This window comes from Spinacia oleracea, chromosome 4 (genome assembly GCF_020520425.1).
Source record: "Spinacia oleracea cultivar Varoflay chromosome 4, BTI_SOV_V1, whole genome shotgun sequence".
NCBI classification, from domain to species: domain Eukaryota; kingdom Viridiplantae; phylum Streptophyta; class Magnoliopsida; order Caryophyllales; family Amaranthaceae; genus Spinacia; species Spinacia oleracea.
Genome location: NC_079490.1, coordinates 10,312,990 through 10,333,545, shown reverse-complemented (window position 1 = coordinate 10,333,545; position 20,556 = coordinate 10,312,990). Strand labels below are relative to the sequence as shown.

Sequence of the window (20,556 nt, the reverse complement as noted above, 5' to 3'; positions counted from 1 at the left end):
CTGTTCCTTTATGTAATAGAGATACTTCTTTCGTTTTCAAAAGATTGTCCAAAATTTATTTTATAGGAGAATCTTTTAAAATTGGAGGAAATAAGTAATTAATAAAACGTACAAAATAATAAATGCAATAATAAGAATGTGAGGAGTGAGAGATAAAGACAACCGTTAGACGATTAGACGGTGAGATAAGTGTTACACGTCACAGGAGAGAGTTGGGGAGTATGATTTGGAGTTCCACGTGTCACTCAACTAATTAAGTGAAGATGCCGGATTTCTGTTGTTTTATCCACCGACGACCGAAATATGCTTCATCTCCACCCTTTTCAGCTTTTCATTATGTGGCATGCTTCGTTTTTGACATTTTACTCTCCCTTTTTGGTTTCTTTATTCATCTTTCTTTTCGAGAAGAGTACATTTATAGACTTGTCAAAAACTGAGCCGAACCAATTGATAACTTTTAACTCAAAATGGCGATATAAGTTTAACCCAAAATGCAGAAAGTATCGGAATTGAAATAGGCCGAAATTGACTGGATCCGATAACCAAATTGAACCAAACCAAGTAATTCAACCTAGTCACCTGAACCGAATGACCAGAGCAAAAATAACCAAACAAGCAGACCCGATCTACTTGAAATTACCGATCTAAATTGACCAGAATGTCCGACCCATGGTATACTAATTTATTGTTAATCACTAAACAAATATTATAGAGTATATTTTTCTATCACTATTACTACTATAAAGTATTGTAAAGATCGAACCAGGAAAATCCTCTAACCTCAAAAACAGTGGCGGACTTTGAATGATTTTAGGAGGGGGGCCGGTAGAACAAATTAAGCAATATACTATATAATTATACAATTATACACAAATTTTTGGGGGGGCGTAACTAAAAATACAGTACAAAAATTTTCGGCGGGGGGGGGGGGGCAGGCCCACCCCAGCCACAACAAAGATCCGCCCCTGCTCAAAAATACCGAACCAAAACTTTTATCCGAGCGAAACTTGATCTCACCACCCATAAACCAAATAAATATGGATATCTCAATGGAACCGACCAAACTCTTACATGACTGAAAGTAGGAGTAATCTGACACGAACTGAACTGAATTAACCGATCTGAAATCGATCCATATGATCCAATTACCTCGTCCTTTTGGACTTATTTCTCATTTTTGTTCAGTTTAAATCAATTTTAGGTCCAATTAGATCCAACTAGTTAAGTTAAAGCTATAATTCAGTCTAGTCTTTGTAGACAATTTCATGTCAACATGTGTAGATATGGTACAAGCTAACTAGTTAGGAGACCTACCCTATTATACGAAGAAATGTTTCCAAACTCATTAAAAATTAAGAAAATCCATCTCACTTAATTAATAATATTAATGTTAATTAAATACAAGAACAAGAAAACAAGCTTAACTAACAAAGGGATCGACGACGCATGGGTTTCCCTTTCGTAGTCTCACAAATCACAATCACATATTGGTGATGATGAAGTGTACAACAAGTCTTCCAAAATCGTGGAAGAAAATGATTGGATTACAATTACAATCCCTTTTAATTTATTTTCATCTTTTTGTTTCTCCTAATAATAATTGTTCTAAAATCGGAAATATTGTAGGTTTATGATTATCTAATTAATTATTTGTGGAGCTAAGAATAGAGAAGTTGTCACTTGTCACTCTCCTTAATAGAGATGCATGGAATAGTGGATGTCCATTTTGGACTAATTTGATCAACCTTGTGGGTCGGATGGAGTATTACTTAGTAGATTATGAATGGGTATGTACAGATATTTAACGTGGTTTATTAATGATGTGTTGGTTGAACTTACAGATGAAGGGTAGAGAAGCTTTTATTGATTTTGAGGAGTATAAATTACAGAACTGTGCTGGAATGTTGTGGAAAGGGGATTGATCGAATTCAAAGCATATTCTAACTTTGGTCTATATGCATCTACCACATGCACCACAAGGTCCACAACCACCCAACACAAACTCTATTTCTTACCTTCTTGTAATAATATATGTTATAACGGGTGCAAAGAAAGAATAAATAACGTAATAAAGATCGCAGAAAATTTTACGTGGTTCACCAATAATGTGTTAGCAACGTCCATAGGCAGAGGGGAGGAAAGTTTTATTGATCTTGAGGATTACAGATTACAAAATACTATTAGGTTATGACCTAAAGAGTTTATATAGTACTCTCTAGACAGATGCGGAAAGCCCAGAAAATAGGCCCAAAACAGATAACCCTAGTCCAGAATAACATGCCTTGACCGATTCAAGGCATTATCTAACAAATTATGTACTCCGTAACAAGAAATATAGTTTACTTTGATATAAGAGTATTTTAGGCGGGTGTTAGTCCAACAGATGTCATAACATATATAACGACAACTTTTGTGTAAGACCGTCTTACCGGAAAGACCACTTTGATTGTTTAATTAATTGGTTTCATTTCTTAACTAATTGGTTACATTGCTTAATTAATTGATTCAATTGCTTAACTAATTAATTCTTTTGCTTAACTAGTTGGTTTCAGTGCTTAACTAATTAGTTCAAGTGCTTAACTAATTGGTTACATTGCTTAACTTGTATGATACTAAAGTGGTCTTTTGTGTAAGACCGCCTTATAGAAAAATTTGTACATATATAAATAGAGATGAAAAACTGGTCATTTAATTAGATGATCAGTTAACTAGGTTTGGATTAGAAACTCTCGACTTTAATTATGTTCGATCAACTGATGACTCGTTTAAATTACGAAGGCTACCAAAAAAGTCCGATCTGATCCACCATTCATAAAATCAACCACAATAATCTAATATATATATATAAAGGAGGCATATTTGCTGAAATATTAGAGCGCCACCTAGGATTACTAATAGTTTCGGCCAATAAAAAAATAAGATTTCTAATTTATATTTGAATTAAAAAAATCGATTGCCATGTAGATAATTAATTAGGTGCCACGTAGATATTTTAATTAATTAATTACTAATATATACAACTCCATTTGAAATCAAACACTATAATAAATTTTTAAAAAAATCTAAAATAAAATTCATTCAAAATCAAACACTAATCTAAAATAAAATAAATAAAATATATTATCCAATACTAGAGCGCCATGTAGAGAATCTAATGGTTTTGGCCAATGAAAAATAAGATTTCAAAATTAATATTGAATTAAAAAAGTCGAGTGCCACGTAGATAAATAATTAAACGCCACGTAGATATTTTAATTAATTAATTAATTAATAATATTACGTATATACAATTTTATCCAAAAACAAACACTCTCATAATTTATTTATTTTAAATCTAAAATGAAATTTAATACAAAATCAAAAAATAATTTAATCTAATACGAAGTATATAAAATTGGTATATATACATAGGAGTTTTATTTAAACATAACAATTTAATAGAATCCGTGCATCGCACGGGCTAAAATCTAGTAAATCTGTAAATAAATAAATAAATTAAAAAAAAAACAAAAAAAAAAAACTCAAATCAATAATCTAATCTAGTTTGAAAGATGTCCCAAGTTCTATTAACTTTATAAGACAACCTAACAAAAATAAATGATGATTCATGCACTTTCATTTTCTAAGTGTTAAACTGTGCTGTATTACAAGCTTCCAAACAAATAATCCACTTTCTTTTTGTATTCCAATGTTCCAAACAAAGCACAAATCTACACAAAAAAACAGCATAGGTATTTTAATTTTTATTATTAACTTTTAATTTTTTTAGGGTTACAAAAAGACAACAAAGTGATTGACCAAAGTTTCAAAACCTACCTGTTTAGATGTTTACGTCCCAAATTGTCACCTAATTATGAAAAGTAGGATTAATTAACCTAACCAATATTTAATATGATTCGCTACTTTGTACTAATCTTTTGGATAAGTGTTCATTTTTAGTGAGTGCGACATGCTAAAACATTCGGTACACACGGTATAACATTGTCTTGATGTTTTTTACTAACAATTTAAGTTTAAGTTAAAGGTATATGATCGAATATTCTTACTTGTGAGAACATGGCACTATTTACGTGTTTAAGAGTTGGCTTATACTACCTCCGTTTCAAAAAAATCCTTATACTTATTATTTGTACGGGCTCTAGTGTAACATTTGGTCATTTACGTATGATAAAAAATTATAAAAAGTTGATATTTATAAAATACGGAGTACATTTTGAGGCGAATCTAATAAGATATCTCATGATAGTTTTTAATAGATATAATAGTGATAATTTATGGTCAAAGTTTTGATTGTAGGACAAAAATTTCAAAGCGTAGAGAACTTAATGAAACAAAGGTAGTACTTTTCTAAAATTAGACATTGAGAAAGGCTTTTCGGTGAGTTAGAAGTCATGCTAATCGCACTACACGAATTTGTATCTTTGACGACAACCTAATTACGACGGGTCAAAAATCTCGTCGTAAAAGTCTTTTGTGACGATACTAACAACCAAACAAAGACGGGAACAACCGTCGTAAATGTTTGTTACGACGGGTTAACGACGAAATTTTTCATTAACGAAGACCCCTTTTATGACGGGTTCGCGACATAAAATCCCATTATTAATCAATGATTATTGACCTTTAGCGTCGTTAATGGTACATTTTTTTTTTTAGTGTCTGAAGTATAATAGAGGTTATTGGTTTTGTTGAATTAATTACTTTTACTTTATTAATATGATGTGCTTAGTACGTAGACATGCAGTAACTATCGGTGAGTTAGAAGGCATGCTAAGTGCATCATCAAAGAAGCTTCTTTAATCTAATAATTAATTATATAATTAATATGTACTTCCAATATTTAGTTAGGTCAACATCAAAAAGGTAAAGTCCTATAATCAATCTTCATGTAGTGATACCTATGTAACACTAATGGGTTGTCATTGATTGAGATGTCCAAAAATATTTGAACAACATATGATTTTTAATTAATACAACTAAGTTTATTTATAATTTGGGTACTTTATCCAAACATTTTGAGTCAGACGACAAATCTATATATAAGTTTAGTTTTCTGGGAGTTGATTTAGTTTGATTTCTTACCGATTTGAATCAACTGCTTGCATTTGGTTCAACAAAGATTTGAACAACGCAATGGCCCTGTTTGGCAACTAGAGGTTAGATGTTAGCTGTAGCGGTTTGTTGTAGCAGATTTTGACTAGCAATTTGTATTAGCTGGTTTGACTAGCAATTTTTTTATTAACTGAAAGTATAAAAGTATATATTTGATAAACAACCAATAGCTTTTAGCTGTTTGATTGTGGGGGTGTTTGGTTAGGAGAGGTTTGAGGGAAAAATAGCTTTTTGGGGTGAATTAGAGGTTTGACTTTTAGAAAAAGCTAATTGAGAGTGTTTGGTTAGGAGAGGATTGGAAGAGAGTTTTGGGGTGAAAAAGCTAATTTTGAAAAAGCTCAATATATATAGGAACTTTTTGCAATTAGAGGTTTGAGAAAGTGGATGAAAATTACTATTTTATCTTACTATTGCCTATTATTACAACTACTATCAACCTTGGTACCCTACATATTTTTCTCCTAAAAACATTACTCACACTTTCTTTTTCATTTCATCATATTTACTAGATTCGTATTTTGTTGTAATAAATTTTATATTAGTACTTTGAAGCAATTGAAGTATATTGCAATCATGCTTAAAATTTCATTAATAATATTTATCTATTTGAAAAATATACTTCCTCCTTTCCGGAAATATCGCACTATGGTTGACTTTTACTCCTCTAACCGTTACTTTGACTCTTAATATATCAAGTCGTGTGCAAATAAAAATTATAAAAAATTAATATTTAGAAAATATACACCGATACGAATCTAACATGATCCCACATGACTAAAATTTTCTTACGTGCGAATAACAAAAAATGGCCAAAGTCGTAGTGTGAATAGTGTAAAAAATAAATGGTGCGATATTTTAGGAACGGAGGAAGTATTTATTAAAAAAATTAAATGAAGAATATTTTTTTTAAAAAACAGTATTTTATTTAGTCAATGTTTATTAGAAAAATATAGAGAGAAAAAATTAACACAATAAAATATTTTTCTAATATTAATAAGAAACAAAGTGTTAATGTCCTTAATGGTCATTTTACATATTAAACAGCTAACAACTATCGGCTAATTTACCAAACACTTTTACACAAACAGCTAATGCAACCAGCTAGTCAAATCAGCTAATATAAACAATATCGATAGAAATATCACCTGAATGTGTGTGTAAATTATTGATAGAAATATCGATTTTGGACGGAATACCTAATGCATGTATTCAATTGAAGGGCAATTCTTGTTTTACATATGTAGTACGAACTTGGTGAAATTAAAAGGAGGGCTAAACATTTTGTATGGCTAAGAATAAACCATCTAGCAAAGTGGATAAAGAGCACAAAATCAATCACACATAAAAAAAAGTACGGAGTAATTAACTACGACTAGGGATGGAAGAAATCAAACAACTTAATTACCCTTAACTTTTTCCACTTAAAGTTGATGGTTAAATAACCAATCAAGTTTGTTAAACCAGATTTGGCAAATTTTTGAAGACAAATGTAGAAATAGATTTCACATCTTGTTCATGTTAAAAAATCTTGAAATTCCTTTCACACTAAACTTGTAGAAATGAGTTTTCATATAAATAAAACGCGGTTGTTTTGGATATATTCATTTATTAAAGCATCAAATGTAAAGGTGTCTAAAGCGCCCTCCTAACTAGTTTGAGTGACATGTGGAGTTGCTTATATTGTTTAAGATAAGCTGATAAGAGAACACTAATCTCATGCTTAGGGTGCTATTATAGGCAACATATATGATCAATATTAGTGACTGATAACAAACATACATATCTCTTAAGCTTATTATACTGTTAGAAAATGACTGATTGAAACTTATAAAATCCGATTGAAAGTTATTAGAACTGATTAAATCTAATTGGATCTAATTGAAACTATCTAAACTTATTAAACTTTTTTTTTCCATAGGTTAGAAAATGTAGCTTACGGGGTTACGATTAGTGGTTGGCGTTAACTTTAACACCAGCCACCTAAAAGATACTCCGTAATAATTGATCAATGATTTTTATGATCTTTCTTGAAATGTGGAAGAAAAGGTCCAAGAAGAACAGAATTATTAACACAAAAAAGTAATCTGGTGAAATCTTTAGGCAGCAGGAATCTGTCTCAAATTTATGTGAGTAATATTCCTTATGCTCAAAACCTGCAAAAAACTGATCTTTAATTAATTAATTAATTTTCAACATAATAAAAGTTGGCCAGATTTGATTTTCTTGTGACACGTGATGTATGACGTATGGCATGACCACATTTTGCCAATACATATTGACACTAGAACTTGCCACTCTCTTTCCATTTTCTAGTACTACATTTTTTTTTAATCTTTAGTTTTTGAAAAATAATTTTTAGAATTTTATTTAGTCATTTTTTTGACAAATTTACAAAATCTTCAATTTTGTGGGACCAGGTACACAAGAATCATGTTATAATGTTCAATATAATTTCTCCATATTGCGACAACTTGCGACTCCATTTGACTAGTAATATTTACAGTAATTTACTAATTTTGTATCTGTTGATTATTTTAACTAAACTGTCGACACTAATTCATATTTTTTTCCTACTAATTACGAGGTTAATTAGGTTTATTGAATGTATAGTAGCATAGTACGGAGGGAGCATAACATATTATGCACAGTATGAGAATACAAATTCTTATTTATAAGTGGTGTACGATAAATATTGTAAACCGGATTAAAAGTTAAACTTTTTATTTAAAAGTGATAAAAATTTTCATTTTAATCAAAATTATTTCTTCAAATTACTAATAATGTATAAAACTAATCATTTAACCTTTTGAAATATTTATCTGTCAACTTTTTTATAATATAAAATTTAATCAAAATGTATTAAAAGTTACAAAAAACTAGGTAAAAGTTATCATAGTGTACACTAAATTTATTATACAACTTGTGCGTGCAAGAACTTTTCATAATTAAATATTCAGTACCCCGTAACATATACAGACTGTGTCAATTTTGCAATTTTTTTCATTTTCGTAGTGACTATGAAACAGACACATACAATAATAGTATTGTATATAACCCAATACGTAGTATGTGCATGAATTTGGCTTGTTCTTGTTCTATAAACTTAAATACAAATTAAATAAAATAAAATGAAGTCAAGTAAATGAAAATTATTGCATGTTTACTTTGACAAAGATGATGAAGTTATTCAAACCTCACGTGCAATAAGTCTTCTGGAAACAGTACAACTAGCCAACAACATGCATGCATAAGAAAAGAAATGGCGTAATTATATAAATTTTGCATAGACTGACCTTGTATGTTGTTGACTAGCCCCTCAAACACACTAAAGGAAATAAAAGGAAAAAAATTACATAAGAAGAGGATAAGATAATTGTGGTTAAGGCGGTCAATAACTCTCCTATTTTCTTAAATTTATGACAATATAGGCAAAATATGAAGGTTGTTTAATGATTTATTTTATCTCATGTTAACAGGCCGGGTAGGAAATACATTAGCTCAATTTATTGCGAGATGGGATATAATTCATACAAAGGATGACTCTGAATTAACTCATGTGAAAACTCTTCTCCAATGTTCTTACTTTGACGGATCTTGATCTATAATAAAATATCTACATTCTCCCGCAAAATAAAAGAAAGAAATAATAGTTGTAAATTGTTTTGACTTGCTTAATTGATTAAATTCTCGAGGAGTGGAATATGCCATTTATAATTATTTGTACACTTAAAAAAAGTCGTTCCCACATTTATTATTATTGTTATAAACATAGCACAAATCTTTTGTGCGCACTATTTTTATTGTGCAGCAAGCCTACTTTCGCATTAGCTATCAAAAAATTACACCTAATTCTGCAACTCAAAAAAAATATAGCTGCATAATTAAGTATTAGTTTGGATTCTGAATTGCTAGTCAAAACAAAACAAAACAAAACAAAGCAACTAGTTTTTTGTTTCCCCTACAAGATGAACTAAAAGGTTATCAATTTAGATAACCTACCCATTGTAAACAAACGTTGATTTCGGCACTACGACACGTCCAACCGAGCAAGTGGAAACGAGCACATTGTCAACAGACCAAACTTGATATTTAATCCTGGCTAATGGTATGGTCGTCGACCACGTACATTTAAAGATCCAAAATACTTTGAAAATAAAAATATTAAAGGCGAATATTGCCTTTCCTTTCTCTAATTTGCATACAAGAGATGGCGGCTTTGGTAAAGTTCAAACATAGCCGGACCATGAGATGGGAGAGACCACAATACTCCTCGAATATCATGATTTAATCAACACTCCACCTGGTAGTAAGCACGCACGCACCCTAGGTCAGCAATAAAACTCGCTCTATCAAAGGATAATAATGCACATACAGACATAACCATAGATCATATATACAAATCATATGAATGCTATGACAATTTTGATGATAATAGCTTGTTACTGCTAAACTAGAGCACACGGAGTTGAGCGAGGAAAGCTGCACAAAGATCGAGGAATAACATCTGCGGTCCCTGAACCCTTTGTAGATCAAGCAGATACTTCTCCTCTCGGGTCTTGTAAAGCTGTGCGAATAAAAGACACAGCAGAAAATGCGTTAAAATCAAAAGTACGCCTTTAAAGTTAAAGATCGGTACAGAAAAGAATGTTAATACAGCGCAATACTACATTGTAGAAGCCTAGTGAAACTCAAACTGCAGAGGTAAGTAGTGAGTGGTGATATGATCTTTCACAGTAGAATTCCTGGCACGAAATTACTGTTTAAACTATGAATGAGAGATGCAATGATCCAAAAGAATTAGTTTCTTCTGTTCATTAGATACAGACACATAACTACTATTCTACAAGGCGCTTTCTTGGTATCTCTATACAATTTTCAAATCATTAATACATACCATCTGATTCTAATCCTATTTCCCAAACCTTTTCTTCATTACCCTAAATACATAAGATAGGACACTGAACTGGAAATAGTCCAGAATAAGTACAACAATGACTATTATCCTAGGAAGTAGGAACATATGAATTGTTTAAGCTCCATTTCCAAATTTAGACTGTGACTTTTATTTCTTTTTACTTGGTGGGGTGTGTCATGCTTACATTGCTGCCCAAACTAATCATCCCTTTTTTTTTTACAGAAACAGAAGCATTATAACATAAGCATTTCCCTCGTAAATTTTCCCAATTGCTAGCCAAGTAATTTACAGAAACACAGGTGACTTATGAATGATAGAAGTCAGCAAATTGTAAACAATTAATTGATTATCATGATGAACAGAGCCATCTATCAATAATATACACGAATTAGCTGCTAGACATGAAACATACCTGCACCTCGAACTTCACGACATTGGGAGACCTCAACACTCCATCATTTTCAACTATGTTTGACTCTTCACCAAAATAATTATGTACAGGATTATCAACCATCCCTTCATGATGACCAGGGATGCCAGGAATCCATCTGCACTTCATGTTATAATGCCCAATCTTTTTCCAGCAGACATTCAACTCTTGCAGGGCTTTCAAAACTTCAGTCATAATCTCACGAGGATGGGCTCGAGACTGCAACCAAATAGGAAAATATATCCGTAACTAGTCAAAATCTAGTGGAAAGGATATCCTAGAAACTCACATAAATAGAACATTTTATGGGTGAAAGGATAGCCGAAAGCATTTACAGTGGAAGTGTAAACTAATCCCATTTTAAGACAGAGAATAGGGAAAGCATGTTTTACAAACCCATGTGATAATCTCTCTTCCACCCAAATGTTCTCACTTTGGTGAGCGAGTAAGATGAGATTTTCATCAAGAAACCTCCTTTCAAATCATACCAAAAAAGAGACTTAAACCAAACATGAGAAAGTGACATTATTCTTTCACTTCCTTTCCCACCAATTCCTTTCAACTAACCTATAATAAATGGAGTGCCTTCTTTTCATATCAGTTTAAGACCTTATATCCGTTAAAGGCTTATACATTTTCCACATTTCATGTCGATTGACTTCTAGTCAGTGAACACTTCCTATTCAAATAAATGGGTCCCCTTCTTCTCCTAATAAGATGAACACAAGTTCGCAATTTTTAATATTCTTTTTTCAGATCCAAGATCATAAACATAAACCCTAGCAGAAATGTAAGAACCCATATTGCCAATCTTTAGGTAAGGTCATCAGAAATAATAGAAAAATAATGTTACTAGGAAAATAAGGCAACAAAGCTAGTAAAAGAGACTGAGGCAATGGCAACAGACGGTAAACCTCCATCCAAAAAAATGGGCGAAAGTGGCAAATAAACCCAATAAGTTTGATGTCATGTGCAAATAAGCCCTTTACCTTTTAAATGTAGCAAATTAACCCCTTATGTTTAGCCTAATGTGCAATTAACTCCCAATTATGAATTTTCATTCAAATCCCACCGGAATGTATTATAATCGCCGGAAAATAATATCATACGAACAAAAAAAAACAGTCTCCTTATACATCCCAATTAATACCTTATACAATTAAAACAAGATTAGTGTATGTCCAATTAGAGCATGTAAAACACTGACTGCGATTAAAAAAATATTAAAAACACAGAAACCAACAAAAAACGAACTTACGAACGATTGCTGATTTACTTCCACATAATTTTCCAAGATTCTTGAATTACCATATACCCTTTACTTGTTTTAGTTTTATAGTGGAGCAGATTTTATGCTGCAAAATGCAAATCCTCCGAGCTTAATCATTTGATGTCATTTTGTATAGGGCTTTGAAGATAATTAAAGGAGGGACTGAAATTGTTAAGGGTAGAAGGTAATAAAGGGGGAATCGTATTTATTGGGGATAATCAATTAGGGAATTGAATATATTGGGGATAATCAGAATGGAAATTGTATGGTGTATAACACTGCTTGCTGCCATGAATAGAGGGGAAAGAAAAGTTGGTGGAAGATGAAGATATGACGGAGAAAAGCAGTGATGTGAAGAGAATACCCAGACATTTTTCGTATACTTATACAAAAATATACAAGTATCAAGTATGTATGTATTTTATTTCGGAAAAGAAAACTATATTCGTTTTCCGGCTACAATAATAATATCTGATAGAAATTGGTCGAAAAATGGCAATTGGAAGCCAATTGCACATTGTACATTAGTTATGGGGTTGGTTTGCTACATTTAAAAGGTAAAGGGCTGATTTGCACATGACATCAAACTTATGGGGTTAGTTTGCCACATTCCCCATCCAAAATGAATCAGAAGTTACTCTCCTGATATTAAACCCTAGCAGAAATGTAAGAACCCAATAAGTGAATGAGGCCAAGACAACTGATAATAAACCTCGTTCCAAAATAAATCAGGAATTACTCTCCCAGTCGCACCCAACAGACAGGATGAAGTGATGAATGTTGAAGTCAGGGGGGGGGGGGGGTGTTATTCAATCCATGTAAATAAAGACCAACCTGTAATCCCAGAGCCCATTTCCTCTCAACAGGGAACTGCGGTCGTAAGCCAATTCCCTGGTAATCCGCATAACCATGATATTGGTGCCCAGAAACTGGGGAAGCAACTTCATTTGGATTCGAACGGCCAAAATTGTTCTCCTGAAAAAATGAATGCAATACATAAATTGAATGGATAGAAGCAGGCTGACATAACTGCTTTCAACGGAGCAGTATAGGAAAACGAAACCCAAAAAACAGATGAAACTTAATTTGCAAAATTAAACAAGAAGCATGACATGTCCCAAAAGTAACATCAACCAGAGAGTACAAAAGACAATTAGTCAAGCGAAAAAATTCCATTTGTTCCAACATAATTAATATAACCATTTTCATTCCTTAAAGCAAGTCTATCAGAAACCAATATCATGCTAAAGAAATCTGCAAGGAAAAATGAACGCACCATTGTTTCTTGAAACTCAGCCCCAAGATAGCCACTTGAAGCTCGGAAGCGATTATCAAAAAGCAAATAGTATGCAACAGTCCCCTATAACGAATGTAATAAATCTGAAATTAGATCCAGTGTTTAAATAGAAAAATGCAAAATGCTAACTTATCAAGACCTCATTTTGGAGTCTATTGCGGAGTGATTCAATTAACTGGTTCCTGTCAAATCCCATCCTAACAACTTCTTGGAGTATCTCCTCATCAATCTGTAGAAGTAAAAGGTTAGTTCAAAATTTGACTGCAAAAGGATAAAAGAGAAGAAAAGCTGCATATGCAAGTCACGGAACTTTTTTGAGATAGTAACAAGTTACAGAACACTATCATTGAGATATGTCCACATATCTCTCGGGGGCATTGCACTTATCCTCAAAAGCATACTGGTTATGGAGTTGACCAATGCAAATTTTATGCACCAAAAAATAATCAACTAGAAGATGGGGTCATCTGACATAGTCACGGATGTCTCCTAGTTCAAAAGATTACGGATATAGAGGGAATCACAAACCAACGCCAAGGCATGCTAGTGAATTGTAAAAGGAATCCAGCGGTAACAATACAAAAGCATATAAATTTATTCCAGCAGAAAGATTCATGGCCAAACCTTCTTTGCTTGCTGCATTGTATCTGGTGGTGGCACAGCTAAATAACGAGGAAGATGAGCTTGGAACCAGGTATGCTGGCGGATCTCCGGGATCGTAATCCTCTTCATAGGATCAACTACTAGCATCCTCGGGATCAGATCTCTAGCCCCAGGCGATAAATGACTTGGAAGGGTATATATTCCACCCTACACAATAAAAATCACATGACAACAAGATTATGTGCTTCCGCACAACCGAAGTTTAGGTTGTAAATGATAAATTGCAGCCTATTTAACACGACTTTCATTAACCCAATAACATAGAGAGGAACAACGTCTATAGATAAATAATCCTAAAGGCATATTATATCCTTGGGTTTAAGATCCCTTTTCCCCCAACTAATCACCGAAACATTACGCTCATGAAGTGATAAGGAGTCTCATATTATTTTGGCATACCACTACCATGCAATAAATGGATCGACAACCATACCACCATACCTACCTTTCCAAACCACAAGATGAGAAAGAACGTGGAGGCAGAACTAATAGATTTAACTGATCAAAACATTTACTCCTACACACTAAACAATCATTTCAAAAATGAACAATCATAATTCATTACAGAAAAATAAACTATTTTAGTTTTAATTTAATTGTGAGAACCTACATGTGTAAAAGATTGTAAGGTTCCCTACATGAGTTACATGCAGTAAAATTTGCATGCAGTACAACTTAGTATGTTATTCTGCTTCAACTACATTATTTTTCAGATAAAAAAAAAGACACACTAATGCTGACTAATAATAAATCAACTACGCCCCACATCCTCTATGGTTTCTTTTTCAAATCCTACCTCCCCCCCAATCCCCAACCCCCACCCCCAAAAAAGGGGGAAAAGCAAGCCACAAAAGAGGAAAGGAATAATAATAAATACAACAGCAGACAAGTTAAGAATCTCCATTCAGACCAAAGCCATTACAGTTAACTCCCTGTTCCAGGTTTCAGATCCAATTTAGTCAAGTACCTTCATACACGACTACCTCAGAAGAATCATTACAATTCAAAGAACTAAGCTGCACTTATCATTGTGGTGTCATTAATGGTTGCTGCGCCAGAGAAGAAGCATCTCACAGGCAGTATATAGATTAGCAGCGGTCATCCCCGTGTAGAAATTTTGGTAAGTTTAACCTCGTTATGTTGGAACTGTACATAAAGCTATATAGTCTAACATATGACAATATTTTATGAAAAATTATGTTCTAAACATTTGTCGCAACTCTAATGATCCATCGTGGCAAGTTTCTGATATAACGGCTTTAATATAGAACTAACTATAACTACAATACACTATTCTGGGTGATTTTAGAAGCTAGTTAATGGCCTATCACACTTTCAACAGATTGTGTGACTTTAGAATCGAAGTAATGTAAAGAAAGCGCCTTTGCAGGTTTCCCAACAACACCAAGACTTCGTGACTCCAAAATAGTTCCAACATGCTGCTTGGCCTCGGGCTCTCAGCGCGAGTAAGAAAAATCCAACCGCCTTCGTCACCACTCAAAATATGGTCAACAAAAATGTTTCCCTTTGTTTGCCCCAAAATTTCGTTGTTGTTTTCTTCCTTCAAATGATTTTACAACAATAACAAAACACCAGCATTTCCCCAGTCCCTCAAAAACACTTCAACCCAGAATGAGAACAGGTTTCAGTTTGATTCTTATTTGATATGCATGAAGTCATGAACTGTGTGCTATCACAAAATTAAAAAGAAGTGTTGACAGTTTGGTGACTCATATTTTCTTTGTAACGGTATATCAATGTTGGATGGTTTAGGACCTCGCAAATCAAAACATGAGGATTGGACTCCTATTCTCATCTTCTCCCAACTTCCCAAGAGATAGGTCATACAGAAAATATAATCTTCTAACAGCGTCAACAGTTTTATCATCTCCAAGATATCAAATATAAATCTTTTATCCAAGTCAAAACTTTGCTCCATCCCCAAATTGTCAATATATATTATATCCTCAAAAGAACAAGCAAGACTAACATCATGTCACATACCAGCATTTTTAACTTAAGAGTTATTCCCCTCATTTCTAAAATAACACTTAAAAAGAACAAGCAAGACTGTTGCACCTTTCACGAGCTATTGACATCCAACATTCCAACCTACCACAGCGGACAGTCGGACACCCTCATTTGCTGACTCCCAAGCCCATTATTACCCATCTTTTGAAGAGCTACAAGGTAATGTTTGGATACAAGGAATTCATTTCAAATGCTCCGTTTAATTCAAATCCTATCATTCAATTCCAAATTGTATGTTTGAGAAAACTAAGATATCCGAATCCATCATTTCAAATTCTGTGTCAACTTACTTGATTCAAATTCCAGAATTGAAAATTCAGATATTTATTTCTTAAAGAATGTAATTGAACAGAAAAACAACTAAACAAGATGAATGAGCCTGTGATTAGTATTAATACATCTCAAATTTAGGCTTTGGATCTCTATAGTCCATATGTTACTTGTCATCCACACAGAAAGCTATTATATCATAAAGAAGACCTAGCTAGCTAATTCAAGTTCTCTGGCCAAAGTGATCAAAACTATCATATCATCGAAGTCTAGCAAAAGCGATCAAAACTCTCAATTATTTTATTTGATCTGTTGAACTACTATACTTCTCTGAGATTTTCCCAACAATCATAGCTTCTTAACAAAAGAAAAGAGGTTGCCTCATGTTTCTCCCCTAATAAAACCCCAACCTCGAGGGAGTAAGGACAAGGAATCTACTTCTAGGACCAGATCTAACACTTGTTCGTCAAGCAGAGTTCTTTGAAATCTCTCCTTCCTCTTTGATACCTACAAACAAACAAATGAAAATGCAAAGTATGATCTGTCCCTGTCCCCCATACCATGGTAACTTAAATAATCGTTTGCCCGATCCTCCAGCTACCTTTTAGTCAACCATGACAAAGTGGGACTTTCCTAGGAAATGCACCTTCATAGATCTAGAGAATCACAATCATAAAGTGAAGAAAAGAGGGGGAAATGTGGAAGCGAAATATAAAAACAGGGAGAAAAGGTTGCAAAAGAGGGTCTTCGTGAGACATTAAACAAGTAGGTTGTTGTAAACTTGTGATATGAAGGAGTCAAGAGTGAGGGAGGAAAAAGAAAAGAAGAAATGTGTATCATATTTGGTAAGAACACTTGTAAGAAATATAGGAATCAAATTTCGTCAGTTTCAAATGAAACAAAGTGACTCTTTTCTTTCTTTTTTCTCATTTTCCTATAACGGCTTCCAAAAGTTCAATGATACAGCAGTTTGAGGATGATAATGCTCTTAAATGATAAGCAGTTCTTGCTTACTCCTATAACAAGGAAATCTCAAGTCTTTCTTCCACTAACTTATCTTATTACTTATTAACAAATGATCAGTATCTTTCCGAATAAATAAAAGAAATAACTAAAATGAGCATTAGTAAAAGGATTAAATTTCAAAATCACAAGCATCAAGTCACGCATAAATTAAAAAATAGTAACTAGGTTTCATGTAGGAGGATAAAATCCCTTCATGTCACGGCGCACACATATGCAAGTGATAAATCTACAAGAACTGCAGTGCCAGAAGGCTTTAAAAAAAATTCAACATTTAACATAAATGCATTAAAAAAAAGCCACATGACCTGGTAGCTATTAAACAACAACAAAAATCAGATTAGCACGTACCTTTATTTTCTTGAAAAGGTTGGGGATGTTTTCATCATCAAAAGGGAGGGTACCACAAAGAAGAGCATATAAGATAACGCCACAACTCCAAACATCAACCTCAGGACCAGCATAGAGTTTCCCAGAAATTACCTAAGTGCACAGAGAAAGCTAGATCATGTTTCAGAAAGAGTATCATACAGGGTAGCATTGTAGGACAACATCTATCGATGACATTAGCTACCATTGCTCACAGGGCACATTTTTAATCATGTAATATGGAGAAAGAAATGACAACATAAATGTATAAGAACCAGCTCGAATAAAGTACAGACTGATCATATACTAAAATGCTATTCTTTGAACAAAATGTTTGACATAATAATGGACAACTTTAACCAGGAAAGGTGAGACGGGATAAACAGAAATAAATAACTTTGATATAATCAAGGATACATATAAATTTTTAAGCTAATCAAGGATATAATGGGGTGCAGGTAAGTGAATGTTTTATGAAGCTAGACAAGATGAAGAGAAATTTTCAAGAAACAGCTAAATTTCAAATTAGGCTATGAAATTCATTCTCCACCTCAAAAAAAGGCTGTAGACTCAATTTACATAGGCTAATAAGGTCAAAATGAACAAAATAATTCGTTGTACAGTTTTACTACAAACAGAAGTTCAGAGTACCATACCTCTGGGGCTGCATAATTAGGGCTTCCACAACTGGTCTTGAGGAAATGACCATCTCGCATTATGTTGCTCAAACCAAAATCCGCTATCTTCACATTGTGATGCGAATCTAATAGAAGATTTTCAGGCTTCAAGTCTCTATGAACAACCATATTCCTGTGACAATACTCTACTCCTGATATTATCTGGCTCCAGGATAGGCAACAAAAACTAATTAAAAACACAGGCATAATACATTAGAGAAATATGATAAAGTAGCTAAGATAAGAAAATTTTACCTGTTGGAAAAAATTACGCGCTTCATCCTCTTGTAACCTACCCTTTTCTACAATGTAGTCAAATAGTTCTCCTGACTTGACATACTCCATCACAACATATATGTCCGACGGAGTTTCAATAACTTCATAAAGTCTAATGATATGGGGATGCATGAATAATCTCAAGATTTTGATTTCTCTTCTCACTACAAAACCCAGAAAATGATCTTACTTTAGCCAAAGAACAAGTAAAACACAACAACAAAATAGCAATCAAACATCAATAAAACACAACAACAAAATAGCAATCAAACATCAATAGCCATACATTATACATTTATACCCAGAAAAATGATCTTACTTTAGCCAAAGAACAAGTAAAACACAACAACAAAATAGCAATCAAACATCAATAGCTATACATTATACATTTATACCCTCACATTATTCATATAAATATACGAATGTTAAATGGGAAAGTAAAATTGTACCTTTCTCTTCCATTTCCATATTCTTAATCTTCCGGCGGTTCAATATCTTAATGGCAACTTTATGGCCAGTCAATTTATGCTCAGCAATCTTCACCTTGCCAAATGAACCAATGCCAAGAGTTTTACCAAGGTTATAGTTCTGCAAGAACACATCCACACTGCTGCCCCCTCGCCCGCCGTGTCCATCCATTTCCCTGTACCACAAAAATCATATTACTTGCATATCCTACATTCCTAGCAATCTCCCTTATACCAAAATCATACTTCATTATTTGCATATTCCTAATAATATCCCGCAAAAAAACATCATTTCTATAACCTACATCCCTAACTATTTCCCTGTTGAAAAAATATGGTAATTGCATATAAATTAATTGAATATCTCAAAGTTTCCTTGTAGCAAGAGTGAAAGAGATGACAAAAAAGCACCCAAATTTCAATCATCAATCAATGGAGCTGGAACAAAATTAAACCCCCAAATCTAACAAATTTGAAATCGAAAGATTTAAGAAATGAAAGAAATTGAGTGATTTACCTAAGAGATAGAAAGAAAGTGATTCTGGAACTCGATTTCTTCCCCGAATCTTAAAAAATTGAATTCGAAAGAACTGAAAATTGAAAGAAATTGAGTGATTTACCTAGGAGAGAGAAAGAGAGCGCGCGCGAGTGAAATAGGAATTCGATTTTCTGGAAAAAGTTTGATGCTGAAATTCGAAGGACGCCCTTTTCAGATCTTTAGATGGGAATTGGAGAACACGGGAGAGAAGACGATGTACGGGTAGTTTGTAATTGTTCTGGGAAAAAGATTTTTTGGAGATTGACTTAGGTTTTTTTCTTTTTTTTTCTTTTTGTGTTTTTTTTTTTTATGATATTCAATTCTCGAACAATTTAGACGAGATTCGATCTGAATTCTTATGTTACATAGTATAACATTTCTATATCAATTAAGCTAGTTGTATTTGTAGAATAGTTTTTGAAAATTTTGTGGGTAGTGTGTTACATCATGAGTACTTTTGAAAAGTACTTTGTAGTTCATACTATGTTGTACATTCTCCTTCGCATACGCGAAACACAAATATTTAGCACGCGGTTTAAGAGAGAGATTAAAGCAGGTGAAAGCTAACTCTATCGTAATAACTTAAATAAAAGGTCTTGCATGCAAATCAAAAGGTCTTGCGCGCACAAGGTGTACAATAAATTTATTGTACACCAAGATAACTTTTACCCATTTTTTTGTAACTTTAACCTAGTTTTGATTAACTTTTATATTAGTAAAAAAGTTGATAGATAAACATTTTAAATGGTTAAATGATTAATGTAATACATTATTAGTGATTTTGAAGAAATAAGTTTTACTACAATGAAAATATTTATCACTAAAAAATAGATAACTTTTACATATATAAGCTTAACTTTTAAACATTTTGAGTTAACGACTTTTACTCTGATGTACAATTTATTGTACACCCATTGTAAATAAGAATTTGTGCATGCAAATTTGTTGTACAATGGAGTAAATTCTATCCTGATTCTGGTAACTCCAACATGTTTTGGTTAACTTTTATATTAATTTGTTGTACATTGGAGTAACTTCTATCCAGTTTTTGGTAACTTTCTAATATGTTTTGATTAACTTTCATATTAATTTGTTGTACATTGGAGTAACTTCTATGGATTATCTTTTTGGTAACTTTAACATGTTTTGATTAACTTTTATATTAATTTGTTGTACATTGGAGTAACTTCTACGAATTATCTTTTTGGTAACTTCTAA

The 20,556-nt window shown here is 32.9% G+C and overlaps 1 protein-coding gene across 1 annotated transcript; it reads right to left on the bottom strand.

The window, feature by feature from the left end:
- Positions 1-9,177: 9,177 nt before the first annotated feature.
- On the bottom strand, positions 9,178-19,613 carry LOC110802651 (SNF1-related protein kinase catalytic subunit alpha KIN10). The gene is made up of 11 exons (XM_022008089.2): positions 19,421-19,613; positions 18,783-18,976; positions 18,313-18,497; positions 18,037-18,219; positions 17,363-17,494; positions 13,649-13,834; positions 13,164-13,253; positions 13,004-13,087; positions 12,562-12,702; positions 10,440-10,676; positions 9,178-9,676 (listed from the first exon to the last, which is right to left on the bottom strand). Exons 2-11 carry the CDS (start codon positions 18,970-18,972, stop codon positions 9,563-9,565), a joined length of 1,542 nt encoding a protein of 513 aa, XP_021863781.1. The 5' UTR covers positions 18,973-18,976; positions 19,421-19,613; the 3' UTR covers positions 9,178-9,562.
- Between the last annotated feature and the right edge of the window lie 943 nt (positions 19,614-20,556).